Here is a 21,568-nt window from a genome sequence, read left to right as displayed (position 1 = left end):
TGTTAAAAATCAAATAATTCTGTATAAGTAATGAGGTCTGAACCCAACAAATTAATGGTTATGTGGTAAAGGATTGAATCTGAATCTATAAAATTCACATGTTGAATTCATAATGATACATTAGAAGTTAGTGTTACAGAGCCAAAGTGGCTAGAATGAATACTTTGTAATTCAAATTACTCAAGTTGCAATAACAAAAGTTTAACTAATTGCTTCCCAAGACGAAAAGCTACAAATGAGGATAAAACAAACTGTTAGATCCATTTCAATCAAGTAAAATACATTAAGGAACAAGATAAAACATTACCAATATATTAAGGACTATTTTGTTCATTTTCTCGAAAGTCTTCTATCCATCCTTAAAAGACACTCCTATATGCATTATTTGCGAGAATTTTTTCTAGTTATTCTTAAATTGTAAGGTTAAACTTGATAGAAATATTCAATACAAATAAATTATCAAGATGAAATATGCATACATTTTTGAAGTAAATATAAAATACAAAAAAAAAATTGTTGCTTTCTTTTATTAGGATGGAAGAAGGTATGAGTTTACCCGTTCTCTAACGAAAATATCTTAATTTAATCAATAATATTTGTCATACTTTAAGGTTAATAAATATATATGTAATCATAATCTTATTAGCAACAAAATTGAGGAAAGTTCATTACAAAAGTAATGAAGCCTGAGTTCAATTAGATCTGAATCGCGCACTATAGGTCCAATGAAATTTTGAAATGTCAGATACTTGAAAACTTCAGCTATTTATGTTGTGATTAGTTAATATATTCAACCATAGACAATGATAGTCTTACATATAATGGTCAATATTTAACCGGATTTGAATTTTGTATTAAATCAATATATATATATATATATAAAATAAATTAAAAGAAATTAAAAAGCAGAAATACGATTATTACAAATATATGTCTTGATTGGCATGGAAATCACATCAGCACATCACAATGAACATTAAAAACACCATGTTTCATCATTTTGATGAGTAAGGGTGGTTTAGTTGTTCCTAAAATTGGTGGTCACCTCCTAAAAAGAGAAATAGAATATACTATAAGTATTCTTTAACAAGTCAAATTATAGATGCATACAATTGGCAAATCCATTTAGAAACCATACATGAATTTAATCTAATAGGGAAATGATACTAGTTAGAAAAATGATTCTACTCAATTAATATTTTTCATTATTCTATTTTTTGTTTGTTTATAGGAAGTTTTTTACATATATATAAATTAAATAATAAAATATTATGATTTTAAAAAGGTACAAAAAATAAGATAAAAACTAATAACGTAAGGATAGAATAGATATTTAAAAAGTCAATGAAGAAAAAAAAAGGATAATAACTATATCTCAAAGTTGGAGGAGGGGCTTGATTTTAAACTAAAGTTGGGATGTAATTTGTAAATGATTTTCACCCATATTAAATTTGCTTTCACTCTTAATACAAGTATCAAATATAGAGAATGAGTGACAAAAACCCCAACTTAAATGACACAAACATCACTTGTAAAAGTTTTTCGTACTTCCATTAAGTTTTTTTCGTCCTAACTTATTTTCCTAGAGAAAATATATTTCAAAAAAATTGATCAATCGAACATGGAAAAAATCAATAAACATTTACCTCCATACCAAACACACCCACAAGGTTGTGTGTTTTTCCATAACCTATAATTAACCTTTCTCTACCAATATGAGTTGTGGTGTAGTGGTGAGACTGATTCACCGTTAACTAGATCTCAAATTCAAGTTTTGAGTATGAAGAAAATCTTGTTGGGGACAACTAATTAACCTCTCTTTATGGACCTAAAGAGCTCATGCTTTTCCATTTCTATATACAATATTTTTTGGTATATATTGTAGGAGTTATTAGAAAAATATAAAAATAAAATTCTACTCCATCTCTTAAAATAGCCATTAATTTTATATAGGACGTTAGTATTTCATTTTTAAGACTGATGGTAGGATGTTAGTATTTCATTTTTAAGCCCGATAGTTAAGTAAATAGAAAATCTAAAAACAATAAATATTCACTATCAAAATGATTCCACTTTCAAAACTTCATGAATTCAAAACTTTTAATTAAAAATAAAAATACTTATTTTCCTAACATAATATATAATGATAATAAACAATATTTCTCATTATTAATAATTACACATAATTTTCAAATAAGTTCTTACGAAATATTATACGCAATTTAATGAAATTTACTTTTATACCACAATATATTTCTTTAGACGATATGTTTTAACAATAGCTAAAGTAATTATTCCAAAATCATGTCTTTTTCATTCAAATCTTAATCCAAAACCTACAAATTTTAACAAGTTCAATGCACCTTGAGAAAAAGAAAAAAATATCGTACTTTCCAAAAGCACGTAGAAAAAGGAATTTATTTCCTTGGTAACACTATTACATATCTTAACAATATCCAAAGTAATTATTCCATTTTAATTCAAATCTTAATCCAAAATCTACAAGATCCCAACAATTCAATGCACCTTAAAAAAATTAATTAAAAAAATCGTACATTCCTATAGCACGAAGAAAAAGCAATATCAAACTTTTCCCTTTATAAATTGCAGTAACTTAATTTATCAAAGATCGCCAAAAAAGATAAATAATCTTTCATTTTTAATTACGTAAAATATTTTGAATGAAAGTTGTACTGAATATGAAATTATCTTTATTAGAACACTTTACTCGATGTTTTAATATAAATTTAAATTTAATCAAATTTTAATATAAATATTAAATACGAAATAGAAAATGAAAAGAAAAAGAAACTTCTTTTTATCTTCTTTACCAACCTATCTAGTCGACCCATTCCATCAAATTATTAACTTCATTTTCACACGCAAACTTTTTCCTATTACGTGTCAATTAATCCATGGACTTTTTTAATGAAAATTATTATAAATTACAACAGGTGATATGACTTCTCTTTTAAATTGCCACGTGTTTCATTTATTTATTTTTTTACATAAAAAATACAAATATTAGTCTTTTCTGGAAAACAATTTTCAGCACGTATATCATGGTTATTGAATTAAAATAAATAATGCTCTATATAGAGGGTTCATGAAATTAGAATATAAACATATGATCCGCGCAATCCGCTCCTTTTGAAACCGAGAATTTTGTTAACGCAATCTATTTTGATTTGTTCGGTCTATTCAATAATTATGTCAATATATTTTGATGAAGTACATTTTATGCTTTGATATAGTTTAAGATAAATCATTTCTAATTTGTTTAGAAAAATATCTCTTTTTTACCTAACATGTTTAAGATTATAAGAACAATTTTTTTAGTACATTCACCTATTTTTAGTTTAAAATTACAAGATTCAAGTTCTTTGTTTATTTTTGTACACTCTTGTATCTAATTAAAATTAGACAAATTATTTAAATTAAAAAATATAGAAATTAAATTTTATTAAAATGGGCTAGGTAATGACATATTTATTATAATATTTCAACTCAACTCATATAAATTCAACTAACTTTAAATGTGTCAATAATTCATATACTTATTCATTAATTTAATTTAATCTTTTAACTCGTTCATTTAAGCATGGGAAACATGAAATTATTTTTGGGGATTTTCAATTGTTTCCAGCCACTATTTTTTTTTTTGACATTCTTGGGAAATGACAAAAGTGGTCTTACTTGGTTTCGACACGTGGTCTAAATTCAGCCATATATTTAAGTGGCAAATTAGAGTGATTTAAGTTTATATAATTATATATATTGTAGTAGTAAATTTATGTAGATCAATGTTTTTTTATAATTTTTTTAAAACATCATTCAAGAATTAATATATTTATTTTTCTCAATATAAAATTATCTTTATCAAGGATAATTTTATCACTAAACGATATAAACTTAAATTTAACCATCCAATATACTATACCAAATAACATGGACGAATCTTAACTGTCGGTTACAATTTAACAAATTAATCTGAATTCACAATTTTTAACATAGATAATATATATGAAGAAAATTATTAAAAAAATTATACTAAATATTTCATTATGAACTCAGTTATTATTATTGTATTAACTTAAAATCGTTATAAAATAAGAAAAAAATAACTATAACATATCTGATATAATTCTATAATTGGAACTTGAGAAGGGTATCGTTACACAATAACATAAATTTTAGTTCTTATGAGGGTTGAAAGATTATTTTCGAGAGATCCTCGACTCAAAACGAGATTAAGAAGGAAATAAAAAGAAAATATATAAGGGTACGTGTCGCATGAAACAGTTGTCATATTCGAGAAGTCGCCTTTTTTGAACAGTAACTGAATTTACACATTATCTGACAACAAAAAAGCGGCTTTTTTTTCACTTTATTTTATTTATTAATTATAATTAATTTAATTTATTACCTCAGAATTCAGCTTTTTCCATTTTTCATTCTCCTTTTTTCTCATCGGAAAAATATAGTATCTGCTTTCGGAGCTCCGGCGGTTTTGTTTTTTCCCGGCGGTCGTGATGTTGTCGCTGCAAACCGATCTCCGGCAGTACAATCAGCAGCAGCAGCAGCAGCAGCTGTTGATCTCTAGGGTTCCACCGTATGATGGCGTTGCCGTCGGTGATCAGAGGATCGATTCTTCTTTTCCGTTCCAGTCTGAGTCTGCATTGTCTTCAGGGAATATCAAGTCTGAGTTGTCTCGTGAAGGTTAACTATTTTTTTTCCTTGTGCAATTTGTTTTGAAGAAATGAATTTGTCCATAATTTTTGCTCGTGTGTATAAAAAGATTGAATTTTTGTAATTTTTTTTATATGAAAAACTTAATTTTTTTAAAGAAGAGAATTGATCTTAAATTGAGACGGATCTAATAGATACTTGTTCTATGTATATGTGGATTTGTAAAAGACTGTTTGTTTTTGCTTGGTTATAGGCTATGAATGTATCTGCAATTTGATGTTCTGTGTTTAAACTCACCAATTGGTTATTTTGGACTTAACTAGTCAAGTTGATTAGTTGAATGTAGTGATTTTTTTCTCTTTTTAACTCCTTTTGCTAAAGGAAGTAAGGAACATGTATGTGCTGTGGTGTTGCCAAATTGAAGTTGCTATGCTCTCATGGTTTGTATACATAGTTTATGTAGCTACTGCTTTCGTTCTTTCCCGGTGGGGTTTTTAATGGTTGTTTTCAGTTGATTATTTGGAGGAACAAATGAGAAGAATGGATGAGTTTATTAAGCTGCTTTGTGCAGTCCAATGGGTGTGAAAGCATCAGAAGAGTTGGCAATCGTATCAGGAAAATGCATGAATTAAAACATCAAAATAAGTGAATACTTATAATATTGTTAAAATTCATGAATTGAGTTGAGGGTCTATTGGAAACAACCTCTCTACCTCCAACATAGGTGTAAGGTCTACGTACACTCTACCCCCTAAACCCCATTTTTGTGGGATTACATTGGCGGTGTTATAAAAATGCATGAATTAGCCGATCTGAAGCTTATTTTTCCTGGACTTGCCTGTTTCCTATTAAATGCTGGTATTGATTTGACCTGGAACCTACACTGGGCTGGGATCAATGGACGGCTATTGGGAATTTTATTTTTAAAAAGAGTAAAAGCATAAACATCGGGTACCACTTGGTGAAAGAATGAAGACCAGGGTAAAAACAAACATTTACTGTTTCCCTTGTTCCTTCCGATCTCTATGAAGAACACAAACATATCAGATGATAGTATGTACTTTATTTTTAAAAAAAAGAACAGTAAAAAACATAAACATCGGGTACCACAGTACCACCAAGTGAAAGAATGAAGACCAGGGTTAAAACAACATTTACTGTCATCCTTGTTCCTTCCGGTTTCGAGAAGAAAACAACCATGTCAGATTACAATATGTGCATGTACGGTGAGACGAGGGAGAAACTAACTAGGTTTTCTTTTTATTCTCACTTGTTATTCAGATATGAATCTGGCTTGTGCAGTCAAGTTGTGAGGCATAGTAACATTTTAATGAAAAAAGAGGTCATTTTGGATTCGCAACAATATATACCTGATTATCATTTATCATACTTCATTTACATATTTATAACTGTATCCCTGTTGCATTATCTTATAATTAGTAGCATTATCCAATATTTCAACTGCGTCAAAAGCACCAGGCACGAAAAGAGTCCAAAATCTGTCGGGCTTTAAGCGCAAAACAGTAAAGCATGGGATTTAATGGAAAAAGGTGCTAATGAAGCAAATTAAAATCATATACACAATGTTACTTAAAAAATTATATTTGTATTGCAGGTAAAATTACAATAAATATACGAAGTAAAAGTGTGTTTAGTAGATTCAAAAGGCATTGGAGTTTTATTAGGGAAAATCCAGTTCTTGATTTAGATGAAAAGATATGGTTTATATTCTTTCAGTTAGTTTTCTTATACTAGATTTTTTAATATCTAAATCCTGATCACTACCAGTTTCTTTGTAATGTTCATTTACTAATTATACTGTTGTCAGTCCTACTGCGATCTTAAAGACGGAGCTCATGAGTAATGACACACACGCCTTAGTGCCATAGTGCATATACTATAGCCAGGGGAGGATCTATGTAGAATGGCGGGGGTGTCAACGCCTCGATTGAAATTCTCTCTCTCTCTCTCTATATATATGTATATATGTATATATATTTATAAGGAAATGAATTAATGTTAACCATGGCACTCAGAGAAACAATGAGTCTTGTGGTGCAGTGGTTAAAGCTCAAGTTTAACACCTTGGGGATGCAAGTTCGAGCCCTGCTGGGTGAATTTTCTTGATACAGTGTTTTATCACGCGGACATCCTTTTGTAGCGAACTTATTGTTAAAAAAATTGTGGAAAAGAAGAATAGAACCCTAGATCTCTTCTAACTAAAACCTTGACTAAACTAACTATACAAGTCTAAATCTTGTGTAGAAGTTCTCTAATAAATATTATGGAGCTTCCAAATCCTGGATCCACCTCAAAATATAGTGTCACCTATGACAGGCGAAGTGCACAACCTGGCTTTGACTGGGCTTTAGAGCTTAAACGCACCTCAAACAAGCCTTACAGAGGAGTCTAAAGTTGTGATATATCAGTATCCCTCAAACATTGTTGAGAAACAGACTAGCATAAATGAACACAGATAAAAGAGGGAAAACTTCAACTTCTCTGTAGCAAATAAGAGATTATTTTTTTACTCGAAAGCCAAGGACTAACAACCTACCTCAAATTATTAAATCAATGGTTATGTGTTAGTGAAATCTCTAGGAACCCATGTAGGTTAGCTAAGAGAACAAAATAGAAGTTAATGATCCGCTTAGAGTTGGTAATACATAATGTAGGCACAAGTGTGGATGTGTATAAAGTTGAATTGGTATAGATAAAGGATTCATACAGGTGAATCTATTGGATTTGCTATTGGAGCTTCCCTGATTGATTGGTTGATACTTATTATCTATGATGATTTTGATAAATATCTGAGCACTTTGTCTACACTAGTGCACTGGACTACTAAAAACTGTTAGTAATTCTAAGAGGTCCATTAATGCTTTACCCTTCTGTTTGAATTGTACTACATCCCTTTAGCTTTGGCACAACACAGGATGAAGCAATGTCTAGTAAATAGGTAAACAGAACACACTCTGCAGTAGGATTGTATTTGTAAAATGTAATCTCGACATCTTCTTTATTACTTTTAATGACATTTCACTTGATAAAAATAGGATTATGTTTTGTAAAACCTTCTGAACCTCAAGTACTAAATATTATAATCTGTTACATGATAGATGATACTAAGAACCTAAAGGATGTGAGTTACCATTATATAAAAAAAAGGAACCTAAATGATGTGAGACTTTTCATGCTGCCAAAGACAATGGAAAATGAATAATTCCTTATAAGATAGGAAAAATGATAGAGAAAGGTAAAGTGAGTTATTGATTTGTGGCCTCATGTATTAGGAGGCATACGTGGCATCAATGGATGTATTCAAATACCAAGGACATCACCCTTAATAGGAGGGTGTGGAGGTCAACGATTCGGGTAGAAGGAAAATAGTATTTAGTTTTGCGTCTTGTCTCTTCGGCTATTAATATTATTTTTGGTATTTTTATTAGTTTACTACTGTATTTCTCACTCTTAGTTTTCTATTACTTCTTTTTGTCTGGTACACCTTTATTTTCTTACTATTCTGCTATTGTTACTGTTTAAGTCTTCATAAATGTTGTGTTTTTGCTTTCTTTTATCCGCGGGTTTATCGGAAACAATCTCTCTACCTACCAAGGGAGGGGTAAGGTCGTGCACTCTATACTCCCAGACCCCACTTGTGGGACTATACTATGTATGTTGTCATTTTGAATATATTTTTTTGAGGTCATGCAGTCAGCTGACAGCCAAATACTAGTAATTTCTCTATCCACTGAGGATTGCTATTAGCATCAATTTCTGACATCTCTATTTTATATGCCACAGTCGATGAGGATGCTCTTTTAACTCTTGCTCATCAGAACTACAAAGCTGGGAACTATAAACAGGCACTAGAGCACAGCAAGGCAGTTTATGAGAGAAATCCAGGGCGCACTGATAATCTTCTTCTTTTTGGGGCTATATATTATCAGGTGGGCTTTCCTTGCACTAATGCTTACATATTCTGTGATTTCTCTATCTTGCATTCTTTTATGAGTTTTTTTGTTGTTTATTTTCTATGTGATTTGTGGATCTGAAGTAAAGCATGTTACCATTTCTTTGTTTTAGTTGCATGATTTTGATATGTGTATCGCAAAAAATGAAGAAGCCCTAAGTATCGAGCCACATTTTGCTGAGTGCTATGGAAATATGGCGAATGCTTGGAAGGTATGGTTGTACTAACTCAGTAACTAATCTAGAAGCTGCTTCTTCTGGTTTTGGAATTGGGCACTGATGAAGTTCTACTGGTGCAGGAAAAAGGCAATATTGATGTTGCAATACGCTATTATTTAATTGCAATTGAGGTTTGTAAACTTCTTCTGCCTTACATGACTCTAGCAAGAACTTTTATTTCTTCCTTTATACTTTAAAGAAAGGTCAATGATTGCTTACAATCTGAGTTATCCACCAGTTGGGAGGGGATCTAGAAGATTGTTGTATTCATTCTTTTCTGTTCTTGATGATTACGGTTTTATTGGGATACCATTATTACTCAGCCTCATGCTTTCAGAATGAGTCACCTGGAAAGAACTTTTGAGGACTTCCGGAATTTCGGAAGCTTGCTTAATTATCTGTCTGGCTGTTCAATTAAAGTTGTGCCATGCTGCGGTGTTTTGAATAATATTTTAATTATTAACCATATATTTGGGTTGCTGAAGACTTCAAATTGGAGTAATATCACAGAGAATAGATGAGAATAGTTCAGATCCAAGGTATTTTTCCAGTTCAGATCTGAATTATCAACGCAAATATTGAAACTGTTGGTTACGTTATAGGTTCTAAAGAGAAAGTAGATAGGTTGCTCTGAGGTTTGGGTTTCATGATTGTATTTCTTGTTTTCTTATTGTATTTGGTTATCTTTTTATAACAATCTTTTTTTATCACAGACAATAAAATTTGCTTAACATGAGAAAGCTTATAATGAATCTAATAAAAAGAGTGCTATCTCGGTTATAAAAAAAAAGTGCTATCTCTTACCACTGGAAAATGGCTACTCACATGATTTGGTAGAGTAACCAACATATTCCACATCAGAATAAAAAAGCTCCATCTATAACTTCCCATTAAGATGTGAATTTAAACACTTTTTTTTCTTTTGGTAGTGTGTGTTTAAACTCATTTGCATAACACATCTATTATTGATATAGTAAAGAAATTATTCTGTTGCTACAAGCAGATGGTTATTTGTGATATTGAATTGAGTTGTAAACAATTCATGTATAATTTAAATGGAACCATCTAATAAATTTTACTTATTAGATGAATATGTAGTCAGTTGCGTGAAATGATGCAAACGAATGCAGGTTGAAATTCTGAAAAATTGTGACTACATAATTCTGTTCAAAGAAGGTGCATCCAGAGTTTCGACAATAATCCTTGCCTTTGGGTACTGAAAGCATTTTTTCTTTTTTTGGTTGAGGGAGGTGGGGTAGGTTTTGGAGTTAGAATTTGCACTCAGGTTTATCACAAAACCTTGGAGCTCATTGCTTTTTCTTAATGTCCTTTTGGTATGCTGTGTATGTATGTTCATTATCTATAATTAACTAAAACCTTTTTGAAGACATTTATAGTTTACCAGGTGTATGCTAGGTAATATGACCTTAAATTATCTGGTTGCAGCTCCGTCCCAATTTTGCGGATGCATGGTCAAATTTAGCCAGTGCATACATGAGGAAAGGAAGGCTGAATGAGGCAGCCCAATGTTGCCGTCAGGCTCTAGCATTAAATCCGCGTTTGGTATTAAAAAGTTATCCTTTTAAAAATTTAGCTATCTGCTTCTTTCAATTGTACTTTCTTTACTGACATTTATTCTTTTATTTTAGGTGGATGCTCACAGCAATCTCGGCAATCTGATGAAAGCACAAGGTTTAGTCCAAGAGGTAAAGGAGAGAGGACTCAGATCCACTTTGTGCTCTGATATATTGGTGACTTGAGATTGGCTATTCATGTTCACGTCTGCCTTTAGGATGGTTAGGGGGTGGAGGACAATTCTTCAACACGCACATAGTGTGCCCATAGTACCTGTGTTTGTGCATCGTATGTGGGCCAACATTGTTCTTTTATTCCAGACATCCACTCACTTTGCGCAGCTTGAAAATTCTCTGTGATTATTTGTTGACTATTGATGTATCTATGTTGATTCTCCCACATCGGTGGTGGAGGGTTGTTTGGTGTCCTTACTGGTCTTGGGAAATCCTCCCCCCATGAGCTAGTTTTTGGGGTTGAGTTAGGCTCAAGATCCATTTCTTATCATGGTATTAGAGTCAGACCCATCCCAATTCATTGTTTACTGTATGTTGGGCTCTATCTTGTATTGTCCATGCTCCAGATTTCTAGACTCTTCACTCTTGGGCATGCTGGGGGTGTTGATTCTCCCACATCAGTTGTGGATGGGTGTTTGGTCTCCTTATATAGTCTTGGGCAATCCTCCCCTCATGAGCTAGCATTTGGGGCTGACTTAGACCCAAGATCCATTTAATAACAGTTGTTATGCTTTTGAGTTTCTTTTTCCACTTTTCTCTTGATAGATATATGCCATTACTTTTCACCTTTGAGTATTTCTTTTTTCCTTTTGGTAGGCATACAATTGTTATGTTGAAGCACTGCGTATAAAGCCTGCATTTGCCATAGCATGGTCCAATCTTGCTGGCCTTTTTATGGAGGCGGGCGATCTTAACAAGGCTTTGCAGTACTACAAGGTATGAGTAAGGCGTAATTGGAATTTACTGATCAAGTGTTGGATGTGTTTTTCAGCTTAATGCTATCATGTTTGATGCCCTCTTGTGGTTTAATCCCCTCCAGGAAGCGATCAAGCTGAAACCGAACTTCTCAGATGCATATCTGAACCTAGGAAATGTATACAAGGTAAGCTGTCATGCATTGTGCTAATTGCGTCTGGTGGCTCCAAGTGCCTAGACGAGGATATGGAGAAATACAAGCATCTTCTTTGCATTTTCCAGGCTTTGGGAATGCCCCAGGAGGCCATAGTGTGTTATCAGCGTGCGCTCCAAGTACGACCAGACTATGCCATGGCTTTTGGTGAGTGACCGTTTTCAGTCATGCCTTTAATTCAGTGCATAATGCAATAAGTCTCTGGGAGAGTCTGTTTAATATCATTTCTATACTTAGAGATGTTTGTGTATGGGATTTATTGCAATACGAAGACATGGGTCTTCATCTTCAGTGTGACTAGGCCACCCTAATAATGCATTCACACCTGAATCTCCTTTCTGCAGGCAACTTAGCTAGTGTGTACTATGAACAAGGAAATATGGAAATGGCAATATTTAACTACAGGAGAGCTATTACATGTGATACTGAATTCTTGGAGGCATATAACAATCTGGTTGGTACTTTCTTTCATCTTTGTTTATAAAATTCCCATCTTAAATTTACTATTTGTTTCGATAGTAATACTATATTTTCTCCAATTTTTTTATAGGGTAATGCTCTGAAAGATGCTGGTAGAGTGGAGGAAGCAATTCATTGCTATCGTGTAAGCTGAGTTCCCTTGTTTGTTTGACGGTTCCTTTGTTTGATGTTGCTTTTGTGCTGTTTTCTTAACTTTTCTGATGATGCATGCAGCAATGCCTCTCTCTTCAACCTAACCATCCGCAAGCGCTTACTAATTTGGGGAACATTTATATGGAGTGGTAAAGTTAACTTAGTCGCAAAGATTCTCTTCTTAACGCTTTCAATCAAGTAATTTTCAAGGGTTGCTTTCCTGATCTTTAGGAACATGATGAGTGCTGCTGCACAATGTTATAAAGCGACTTTAGCTGTGACTACAGGGCTCTCAGCTCCTTTTAACAATCTAGCAATAATATACAAGCAGCAGGTAATAATTTAAACTATACTTCTGAAGAATTCTTAATTTTTGAGTCAGTAGAGAGTTTTCTGGAGGTTTATATACCATATTTAAGATAGCCACGAGGGATTATTTTATTTACAATTATCTTGCTGTTTCTCTGTCAGCGTTTTAACTAACATGAATGTTCTCTTCTTATGTGATGTAACTTCAGGGTAATTATGCAGAAGCCATATCTTGCTATAATGAGGTACTACGTATTGACCCCATGGCAGCAGATGGGCTGGTCAATAGGGGCAACACATACAAAGAGATTGGTAGGGTTAATGAAGCTGTACAAGATTACATGCGAGCTATTACCGTTAGACCTACCATGGCAGAGGCTCATGCAAATTTGGCTTCAGCTTACAAGGACAGGTATGTAGTTAGGTTTATAAGCTTCAAAAAGATGAAGGTCCCATTTGCTTATGCTCCTACATGTCCACTCTGCTTGTTCGTGATGTTTTGGTTAATTGTGTAGTGGCAATGTTGAAGCAGCCATAAAAAGCTATAGACAAGCATTGATGCTACGTCCTGACTTCCCCGAAGCAACTTGTAATCTTCTCCACACGTTACAGGTACGTTCACCCTGTTAATTTCCACTGTTTTCTTTTGTCTCGGGTTTATCAGAGTTCATGCACTGTCTAACTACTGAGAATTTGATGAGCTTGTTTATGTACTGTCTTGAAGCATGAGGTAAAATAACCTGCCTAATGAACTATACTTCTGCAGTTCATTAGTATTTGTCTACTTTGTAAGCGTAGACACACAATTCATGTCATGCTCAGTTTGCTTAATTTTAATCTTAAGCTTCTTATCGGTACTACTGTATTTACCTTGCGTTATTTATCACTGTTGCCAATCACCATTTTTGCAAAGAAATTTTAAAATTTGTTGAGCAATTAATCAGGCAAGCGACTCTGTAAAAAATTATGTGCATCACCTAGAACATATAATTGGTTTCATCAAATAATATGTGCTTTCTAGATTGTGACCAGGTCTTTAGTCTTAATTTATAGCTTCACAATTGATGACTGTGATTGGGTTCTGTCTCTTGCATACTTAATTTTCTCTTTAAATTTATTGCTGCAGTGTGTGTGTGATTGGGATAACCGGGAGAAGATGTTTATTGAAGTTGAGGGGATACTTAGAAGACAAATTAAGGTATCACAGCTACTCGCCGTACTGTTACATGTTTACTTTGTTGGATATTTTTTCATCCTGCAATACTGATTCTGTTTTCCTTGATGTTGTGCTGTCTCATATTTGTCCTTAAGATGTCCGTTATCCCAAGCGTTCAGCCTTTCCACGCAATTGCTTACCCTCTTGATCCAATGCTTGCTCTAGATATCAGGTAGGGAATTTTCTTTCGGATTAATCACAAAAATGATGTGAGGTTGAAGCTGACTGTTTCTTTTGCTTGTACAGTCGCAAGTATGCCCAGCACTGCTCTGTGGTAGCAACTCGCTACTCACTTCCTCCTTTCACCCATCCACTGCCGCTGCCAATTAAAGGAGGTGGCAGGATCGACAGGCTGAGGGTTGGGTAAGTTCTATAAGCTGATAAATACTTGCTTGCTTTTCCTCTGAGGTTCAAATCTGCTGTAAGCTTTTCATAAATATTGGTACATGCTACTTACTAATAAGTTTCTTGAATGTGTCTAGATATGTGAGCAGTGATTTCGGCAACCACCCACTATCACATCTAATGGGTTCCGTTTTTGGGATGCATGACAAAGAGAATGTTGAGGTTAAGTTAATTTGTTACTTTTCCTTATCCTTTGCACCATTCACGACTTCGCCACTTGTTCATGCTAAATCTCCAAGTACTTCTTTTCCTAGGTGTTCTGCTATGCCTTAAGTCCAAATGATGGTACAGAGTGGAGGATTCGCACTCAGACAGAAGTTGAGCATTTTATTGATGTATCGTCCTTGACATCTGACGTGATAGCAAGGATGATTAATGAGGATCAAATACAGATACTTATCAATCTCAATGGTTATACCAAGGTACAGATTGGACTCGATCCAGATCAATCCTAATTAGTTTTTATATTTGTTTTGCTAGTGTTGGTTGTGTGTGCCTAGTCCATGCACGAGGTCCATATGTTAGACCCATTAACATAATGAAAAGAAATGGAATGGAAAAAGTAGTTTCCTTTCTTGGAAATAGTCCACAATAAACAAATAAATCAGTGATTTCTGTTCCATCTTAGTTAGCTTAGTTGTGGACATGAATGCAAACTCGAATACTTACCAATGAGAATTTGATCAGCCACGGCCTTCCATTTGCTGGTTTGAGCAAATGAGTATAATAATGATATTGCCTAACTAAAGTGCAAACCTGTGAAACAGGTCTCACTGTCTCATGAGGTGCACATTTTGTTGGTGTGTATCTTATAGGTGTTGTTTTAAGCAAAAAATACGTGTGTTACATCTTTCACCTTTTCGAAGATGCTGATTAATGTGCCCATATTTTGCTTTGCCTTCTATCCTGAGAGGTATTTTTTGAACGACTTCGTTTATCTATTGTTGTCATCTTTGACTTTGGACTTATGTGTTGCAGGGGGCAAGAAACGAGATATTTGCCATGCAGCCAGCTCCAATCCAGGTTTCATACATGGGGTTCCCTGGAACCACAGGGGCAACATACATAGATTATTTGGTTACAGATGAGGTAATTTGCTAATGACACCCTTGATATTACATATTTGCTGTTAACCTTTGCTCTCTATGGGTCCTTGATGTAAGTTCCTTGTATGCAGTTCGTTTCACCTATGAAGTACGCACATATTTACTCAGAGAAGCTTGTACATCTCCCTCATTGCTATTTTGTCAACGATTATAAGCAAGTAAGTTTCCCGTGATCTTTCTGAGCTATATATGAATCTTATTTCAAAATGAATCAATTATGCCTCAATCCTAAATTCATAGTTGGAGTAGGCTATGTGTATTTTTTCATCTCTTCTCGCAGTAGGTCATTTGTATCCAATATTAGATAATATTTAGTTATTAATGCATTTGATCATGAATAAAAATCTTATTGATTTCTTAAAAAAAGATCTGAGCTGGTATATATGTTTAACTCTTCTGGATTTGTTATATTTTTCACTGCTGATGGGCGTCTTGCTGCTGTTTTTTGTAGAAAAACTGTGACGTGCTAGATCCAAACAGCCAACTGAAGCGCTCAGATTATGGGTTGCCAGAGGATAAATTCATATTTGCATGTTTCAATCAGCTTTACAAGATGGATCCTGAGATTTTTATTACATGGTAGTTAATTGGAATGATTTAAATTGGTCTACTTTTACCCTGACAAGCACTTGCTAAAAAACTTGCTGAATTGGTATGTGCAGGTGCAATATCCTTAAGCGTGTACCAAACAGTGCTCTTTGGCTTCTCAGATTTCCAGCTGCAGGGGAGATGAGGCTCCGCGCACGTAAGTATTTTCTTCCACACCATGCATTTCTCTAATCTTCTCTTGTGAGACTTATTGGTTTATGAAAAGTCTCCTAATTCAGCTCACTTTTATTACAGATGCTGCTGCCCAAGGCCTGCAACCAGACCAAATTATTTTCACAGATGTTGCAATGAAACAAGAGCACATCAAGCGCAGTTCCTTGGCTGATCTTTTCTTAGACACGTAAGAAGATTAAGAACATTCAGCTCCTTGTCTTTCAAGAATCTTGTTCCATTCATCTCATTTACTTGAATTTTGGTGTGGTTTTTTTCCACTTGTAGGCCACTGTGCAATGCACATACCACAGGAACAGATGTTCTTTGGGCTGGTCTACCAATGATAACCCTTCCCCTTGAGAAGATGGCTACTAGAGTTGCTGGTTCTCTGTGTTTGGCGACAGGACTTGGTGATGAGATGATTGTCAGCAGGTATGTGTTGTATACTTGCTGTAATTGCTGGGAAGGGTACAGTGTATGACCGATAGAACCTATGCTCAAGGACAAGTACTTTATGACTGATATCATTATATTGACTTTGATGTTGCAACATAAATGAGAGTTGACCTTTTCTTTCCTTTTTGGTTTACTTTGCATTTTGCAGTATGAAGGAATATGAGGAGAAGGCGGTGTCACTGGCACTAAATCGTCCAAAGCTCCAAGATCTCACCAATAGACTCAAGGCTGTACGAATGAGTTGCCCTTTATTTGATACAACACGTTGGGTGAGTAATTAAACACATCAGATTTACTTTACTGAACGACCTTGTTGATTCTAGTGCTTTGAGTGGACATGGAAAACTCATTCTTTCTCCTTTGCACTTTCAGGTGAGGAATCTGGAACGTTCTTACTTTAAGATGTGGAATCTCTATTGCTCCGGCCAGCATCCTCAGCCCTTCAAAGTGACGGAGAATGACTCAGAATTTCCTTTTGACCGCTAGATGTAGTAGGGAAGGAAGAGAACATGATTGTACATAAAACAAGAGAACATAAAAATTCCTATTTATATAGAAGTATATAAATTACTGCATTTAGGTGTTTGTTGAAATGTGATTCAAGTCTCAAGTGTTGAGCATATTACCCATTCGTGGTACTGGAAACTCTCGATGAAAGTTCATTAGTTGCTCAAGTGCAAGCAGATGTCAAGACTCGAGACGAGACTCACCCAGTGTCTTGTTTGGCTTGAATGTGAAAATGCGTAAGAGTGAGAGAGAGAGACTGGAGGGAGAAGGGTGCTGGATAGCTGTAGAGTTCAAAAATTGGGTGTCAATGAAATGTTAGGAGTCATTGTTGTGCATCTTTATTCATCAACTTGTCTTTGACATTTTCAGTTGAGTTTATGCAGGCATCCAATGCCCCCAGTAAATCAACACATTGTGTTTGTTTCAAATGTTATATTAGTTAGTCATCCTCCTTCAAAATTTTCAAATGTTCCTTCATAAAATAAATTAGCAAATTCAAATAAAGTATATTAGGATGTTTGAGGTTGTATAACACACTCAGAATAAAATGGTAGAATCCCCCCCCCCCCCCCCCACCCCCTAAATTGTACATAAAAAGAGGTTTCAACAAAGAGAAAACAGTTCAAAGAGTTGTAACAAATGAATGTACTCAAAATTTTGCAAGTTGCAATGAATTAAACTTTGGCTAAAAACTTACTATATTACTCCCTCCGTTCTTATTTACTGGTTAAATATTTTCTAGTTTAATTTCCCTATTACTTGTTATTTTTGACAAATTAAGGAAGGACAATCCCCCCCCCCCCCTCCCCCTCCCCCCCCCTTCATTATCCTCAATTAATATTAAGAAATATAGTGAGTAAATATGTTTTGACACCTTATCAAATAAGGATAAAATGATAAGTTTACTATCATTATTTTTTAATAGATGTGTTAAGTTAAAATTTGACAAATAAAAAGGGACGAAAGGATTATTTATTAATAAGCTGTTAGTCTAATCACTTCCCCTCATATCCTTTTACTTATTTCTTCTTCTTTGATTATTATATTCATTTATAAACCAGCATATGATTATCAATCATATCAAGTCATTTATCCTAATTAAATTTTTAGGATAAATTTAAATCCTGAAATAAAATAGATAAAGATATTCATTTAAATCTTTTTTATACATAATTTTCAAATTCATGTATGTTTACATTATTTTTAATACTATGTACAATAACATTCACAACATTCACTATTTCTTATTCTTATGATAATTCTTCATATTTTTTTACTAAAAAATTACACTATATAAATATAATTTTTATTTATGAATTTATTTGACTAATGCTTATGTTTATTTATATTTTTATTTCTCATAAATCCTTTTTTACTTCAACAAATTTAAGATCAAAATTCTATTTTTAAGCTAAATAAGAAAATATTTAACCTAATAAAATATTTTATTTTTATTTTTATTACAAATTGTGGGATTTTACCGAAAGTTTTTACTCCTATATGACGAAGAAAGGTATTATGGCGTCCATTGTATCAGTTCTGTTTCAAGTTCCAGACTTCCGAACGGCGTCGTTTCTTTGTTGGTGTAGGATTGATTTCGAAAATTAGGTTTTGAGTTCAGAAATTTGGTAGTTAATTGCAATGGTGCTGAGTTAATCAATGGCGGCTAAAGGGAGGTAGCGTCTCTACACACTCACTCTTTATTTCCTCTGTTAATTTGAGCTCAATAGAGCTGTCTTGTTATTGATGCTTAGTATGAAGTTTATCTGAAATGGTTGTATGAATAAAAAATGCAATTTTATTTGTTTTTTGTGATTTCATGGAATTTTGTGGTAAATACTATTGTTTACACATAACCAACTCAACAATTGCTGTGGTTAAGTGATTCTGTAAAGTGAAAATATGAATTAATAAACCATTGATATGTGTTTTGGAAGTTTATATGCTGTGACATTCATCTAATTGGTTTGGTATAAACACTCGTGCGAGTAAGTTTTTATGTATTTTTTCCATTTTTTGAGATTTTTGTTTGAAGGATTTTGCTGAATTTTCCATGTAATTTGTAGGACTCGAACGTTGATATAGTTGCATTCTATGCTCTTTAGCGTAGTTAATTCAGCTGGAAATTGAGTTAGTTTACCTCAATTGGATTTGAACCGATTTGCTACTCAGGAATGTTTTCAATGTTCGCCAGAATCTTTCTTCAAAGGACTTTGTATTCGGCTACATTATCCAACAACACCAGCATTTTTAGGTGTCTTAAAACTATAGCACCTTCCATTGACCAGTGTAGCAATCCTTTCAGTGGTAAAGGTAGTTGTGGCAGAAGTGTGCCTAATGATGATTACTTTGCAACAATTCATCATGTATCTAACATTGTACGGCGGGATATTTACCTGGAGCGGACCCTTAACAAGATGCATATTTCAAGTATTGTCAACTCTGAACTGGTGTACCGTGTCCTTAGAAGTTGTTGCCAACATGGTATTGAATCTTTTCGTTTCTTTAACTGGGCTCGGACTCAACACCCTCAGTATGACCCAACTACCGTTGAGTTTGAAGAACTTCTTAAGACCCTTGCCCGGACTGCCCACTGGGAGACAATGTGGAAAGTAGTCCAGCAGATGAAAGCCCAAAATATTCCTATCTCACCGTCCATTGTTTCATTCATTATTGAACACTATGGTAAGCGTGGTCTCATTGATCAGGCTGTCGAGCTTTTCAATCGGCTCAAGAACTTCAACTGTCCTCAAACTACTGAAGTATACAATGCTATGCTTTTCGCACTCTGTGAGGTCAAGAATTTCCAAGGGGCCTATGCATTGATTCGGAGGATGATACGGAAAGGTACTGTTCCAGATAAGCAGACATATTCTATTCTTGTAAATGGCTGGTGTTCTGCCGGGAAGATGAGAGAGGCACAAGAGTTCTTGGAGGAAATGAGTCGAAAGGGCTTCAATCCTCCTGTACGTGGGAGGGACCTTCTAATTGATGGGTTGCTCAGTGCTGGATATCTAGAATCAGCTAAAGGATTGGTGAGAAAAATGACAAAGGAGGGGTTTGTGCCAGATGTTGGAACATTCAATTCTTTGGCAGAGGCTATATGTAAAACTGGGGAAATCGACTTTTGCATTGACCTTTTCAATGATGTTTGTAGATCGGGGCTTTGTCCTGATATCGAGACTTATAAGATTGTCATAACTTCTGCTTCAAAGGTAGGTAGGATTGATGAGGCATTTCAGATTCTTCATAGGTCAATTGAAGCTGGACACCGGCCATTTCCCAGTTTATATGCTCCAATACTAAAAGCTTTCTTCCGGAGAGGACAGTTTGATGATGCATTTAGCTTTTTCAGTGATATGAAGCTGAAAGGGCATCCACCAAATCGACCTCTTTATACCATGTTGATAAAGATGTGCTCTCGTGGAGGTAGATTTGTAGAGGCGTCTAATTATTTAGTAGAAATGACCGAGTTAAATTTGTTGCCTATGTCACGAAGCTTTGACATGGTGACAGATGGATTGAAGAATTGTGGAAAGCATGATCTAGCCAAAAGGATCGAGCAGTTGGAGATATCTGTCAAGGGCATCTGAATTATTGTTGTGGATTGAGCAGTTGGAGATATCTCTCCAATAGACTCAAGGCTGTGCGAATGATCTGCCCTTTGTTTGATACAACACGTTGGGTGAGTAATTAAACACATCAGATATACTTTACTGAATGACCTTGTTGATTCTAGTGCTTTGAGTGGCCATGGTAAACTCATTCTTTCTCCCTTTGCATTTTCAGGTGAGGAATCTGGAACGTTCTTACTTTAAGATGTGGAATCTCTATTGCTCCGGCCAGCATCCTCAGCCTTTCAAAGTGACTGAGAATGAGTCAGGATTTCCTTTTGACCGCTAGATGTAGTAGGGAAGGAAGAGAACATGATTATAGATAAAACAAGAGAACATAAATTCCTATTTATATAGAAGTATATAAATTACTGCATTTAGGTGTTTGTTGAAATGTGATTCAAGTCTCAAGTGTTGATCATATTACCATTCGTGGTACTGGAAACTCTCGATGAAAGTTCATTAGTTGTTCAAGTGCAAGCAAATGTCAAGACTCGAGACTAGACTCACCCAATGTCTTGTTTGGTTTGAATGTGAAAACTCACAAGAGTGAGAGAGAGACTGGAGGGAGAGGGGTGAAGGATAACTGTCAAGTTCAAAAATTGGGTGGTCAATGAAATGTAAGGAGTCATTGTTGTGCCTCTTTATTCATCAACTTGTATTTGACATTTTCAGTTGAGTTTATGCTGGCATCCAATGCCCCTAGTATATCAACACATTGTGTTTGTTTCCTTCATTTTTTTTTAAAAATCTAAATATTGCTCTATTCTGTGGCAGTGGCCATCATCCAATGTTGTCTATTCCAAACCTAGGTTTGGCTAGCCAAGATTGTCTATCTTTTGCTTTTCCGATAGCAAATTTTAAGCTCAAATCGACCACGGGAAACATTCCTATTGTTTTTAGCAGATATTGATAGTAATGAATGTGTTTTTTCGGAAACAAGGCCTGGAGTTGTAAGAAGCTACACGGTGAAACAAATATGT

The 21,568-nt window shown here is 34.3% G+C and overlaps 2 protein-coding genes across 3 annotated transcripts; both read left to right on the top strand.

Moving 5' to 3' along the window:
• The first annotated feature begins 4,459 nt into the window (after positions 1-4,459).
• On the top strand, positions 4,460-20,992 carry LOC125834827 (probable UDP-N-acetylglucosamine--peptide N-acetylglucosaminyltransferase SEC). Of its 2 annotated transcripts, none has more exons than XM_049513979.1 (28): positions 4,460-4,719; positions 8,494-8,639; positions 8,776-8,874; positions 8,961-9,011; positions 10,327-10,443; positions 10,530-10,586; positions 11,286-11,405; positions 11,509-11,571; positions 11,667-11,745; positions 11,943-12,052; positions 12,149-12,202; positions 12,292-12,359; positions 12,442-12,544; positions 12,729-12,931; positions 13,035-13,131; positions 13,646-13,717; positions 13,831-13,907; positions 13,982-14,098; positions 14,218-14,302; positions 14,395-14,562; positions 15,119-15,229; positions 15,318-15,404; positions 15,698-15,825; positions 15,909-15,991; positions 16,090-16,195; positions 16,294-16,440; positions 16,613-16,733; positions 20,761-20,992. In XM_049513979.1, the coding sequence occupies exons 1-28, from the start codon at positions 4,533-4,535 to the stop codon at positions 20,872-20,874; spliced, it is 2,970 nt and encodes a 989-aa protein (XP_049369936.1). In that variant the 5' UTR covers positions 4,460-4,532; the 3' UTR covers positions 20,875-20,992. The 2 variants fall into 2 exon arrangements, with proteins under 2 accessions (XP_049369936.1, XP_049369935.1); XM_049513978.1 differs by lacking the exon at positions 20,761-20,992 and adding an exon at positions 16,837-17,379.
• Positions 19,146-20,645, top strand: LOC125834829 (pentatricopeptide repeat-containing protein At5g18390, mitochondrial). Its single transcript, XM_049513981.1, has one exon. It carries the CDS (start codon positions 19,146-19,148, stop codon positions 20,562-20,564), a length of 1,419 nt encoding a protein of 472 aa, XP_049369938.1. The 3' UTR covers positions 20,565-20,645.
• Positions 20,993-21,568: the final 576 nt, after the last annotated feature.

Source organism: Solanum verrucosum, unplaced genomic scaffold, assembly GCF_900185275.1.
Source record: "Solanum verrucosum unplaced genomic scaffold, falcon-dt-bn FXZP01000184.1, whole genome shotgun sequence".
Classification (NCBI taxonomy): domain Eukaryota; kingdom Viridiplantae; phylum Streptophyta; class Magnoliopsida; order Solanales; family Solanaceae; genus Solanum; species Solanum verrucosum.
Note: the sequence above shows the minus strand (reverse complement) of the source record. Positions and strands in the feature narration are given on the sequence as shown.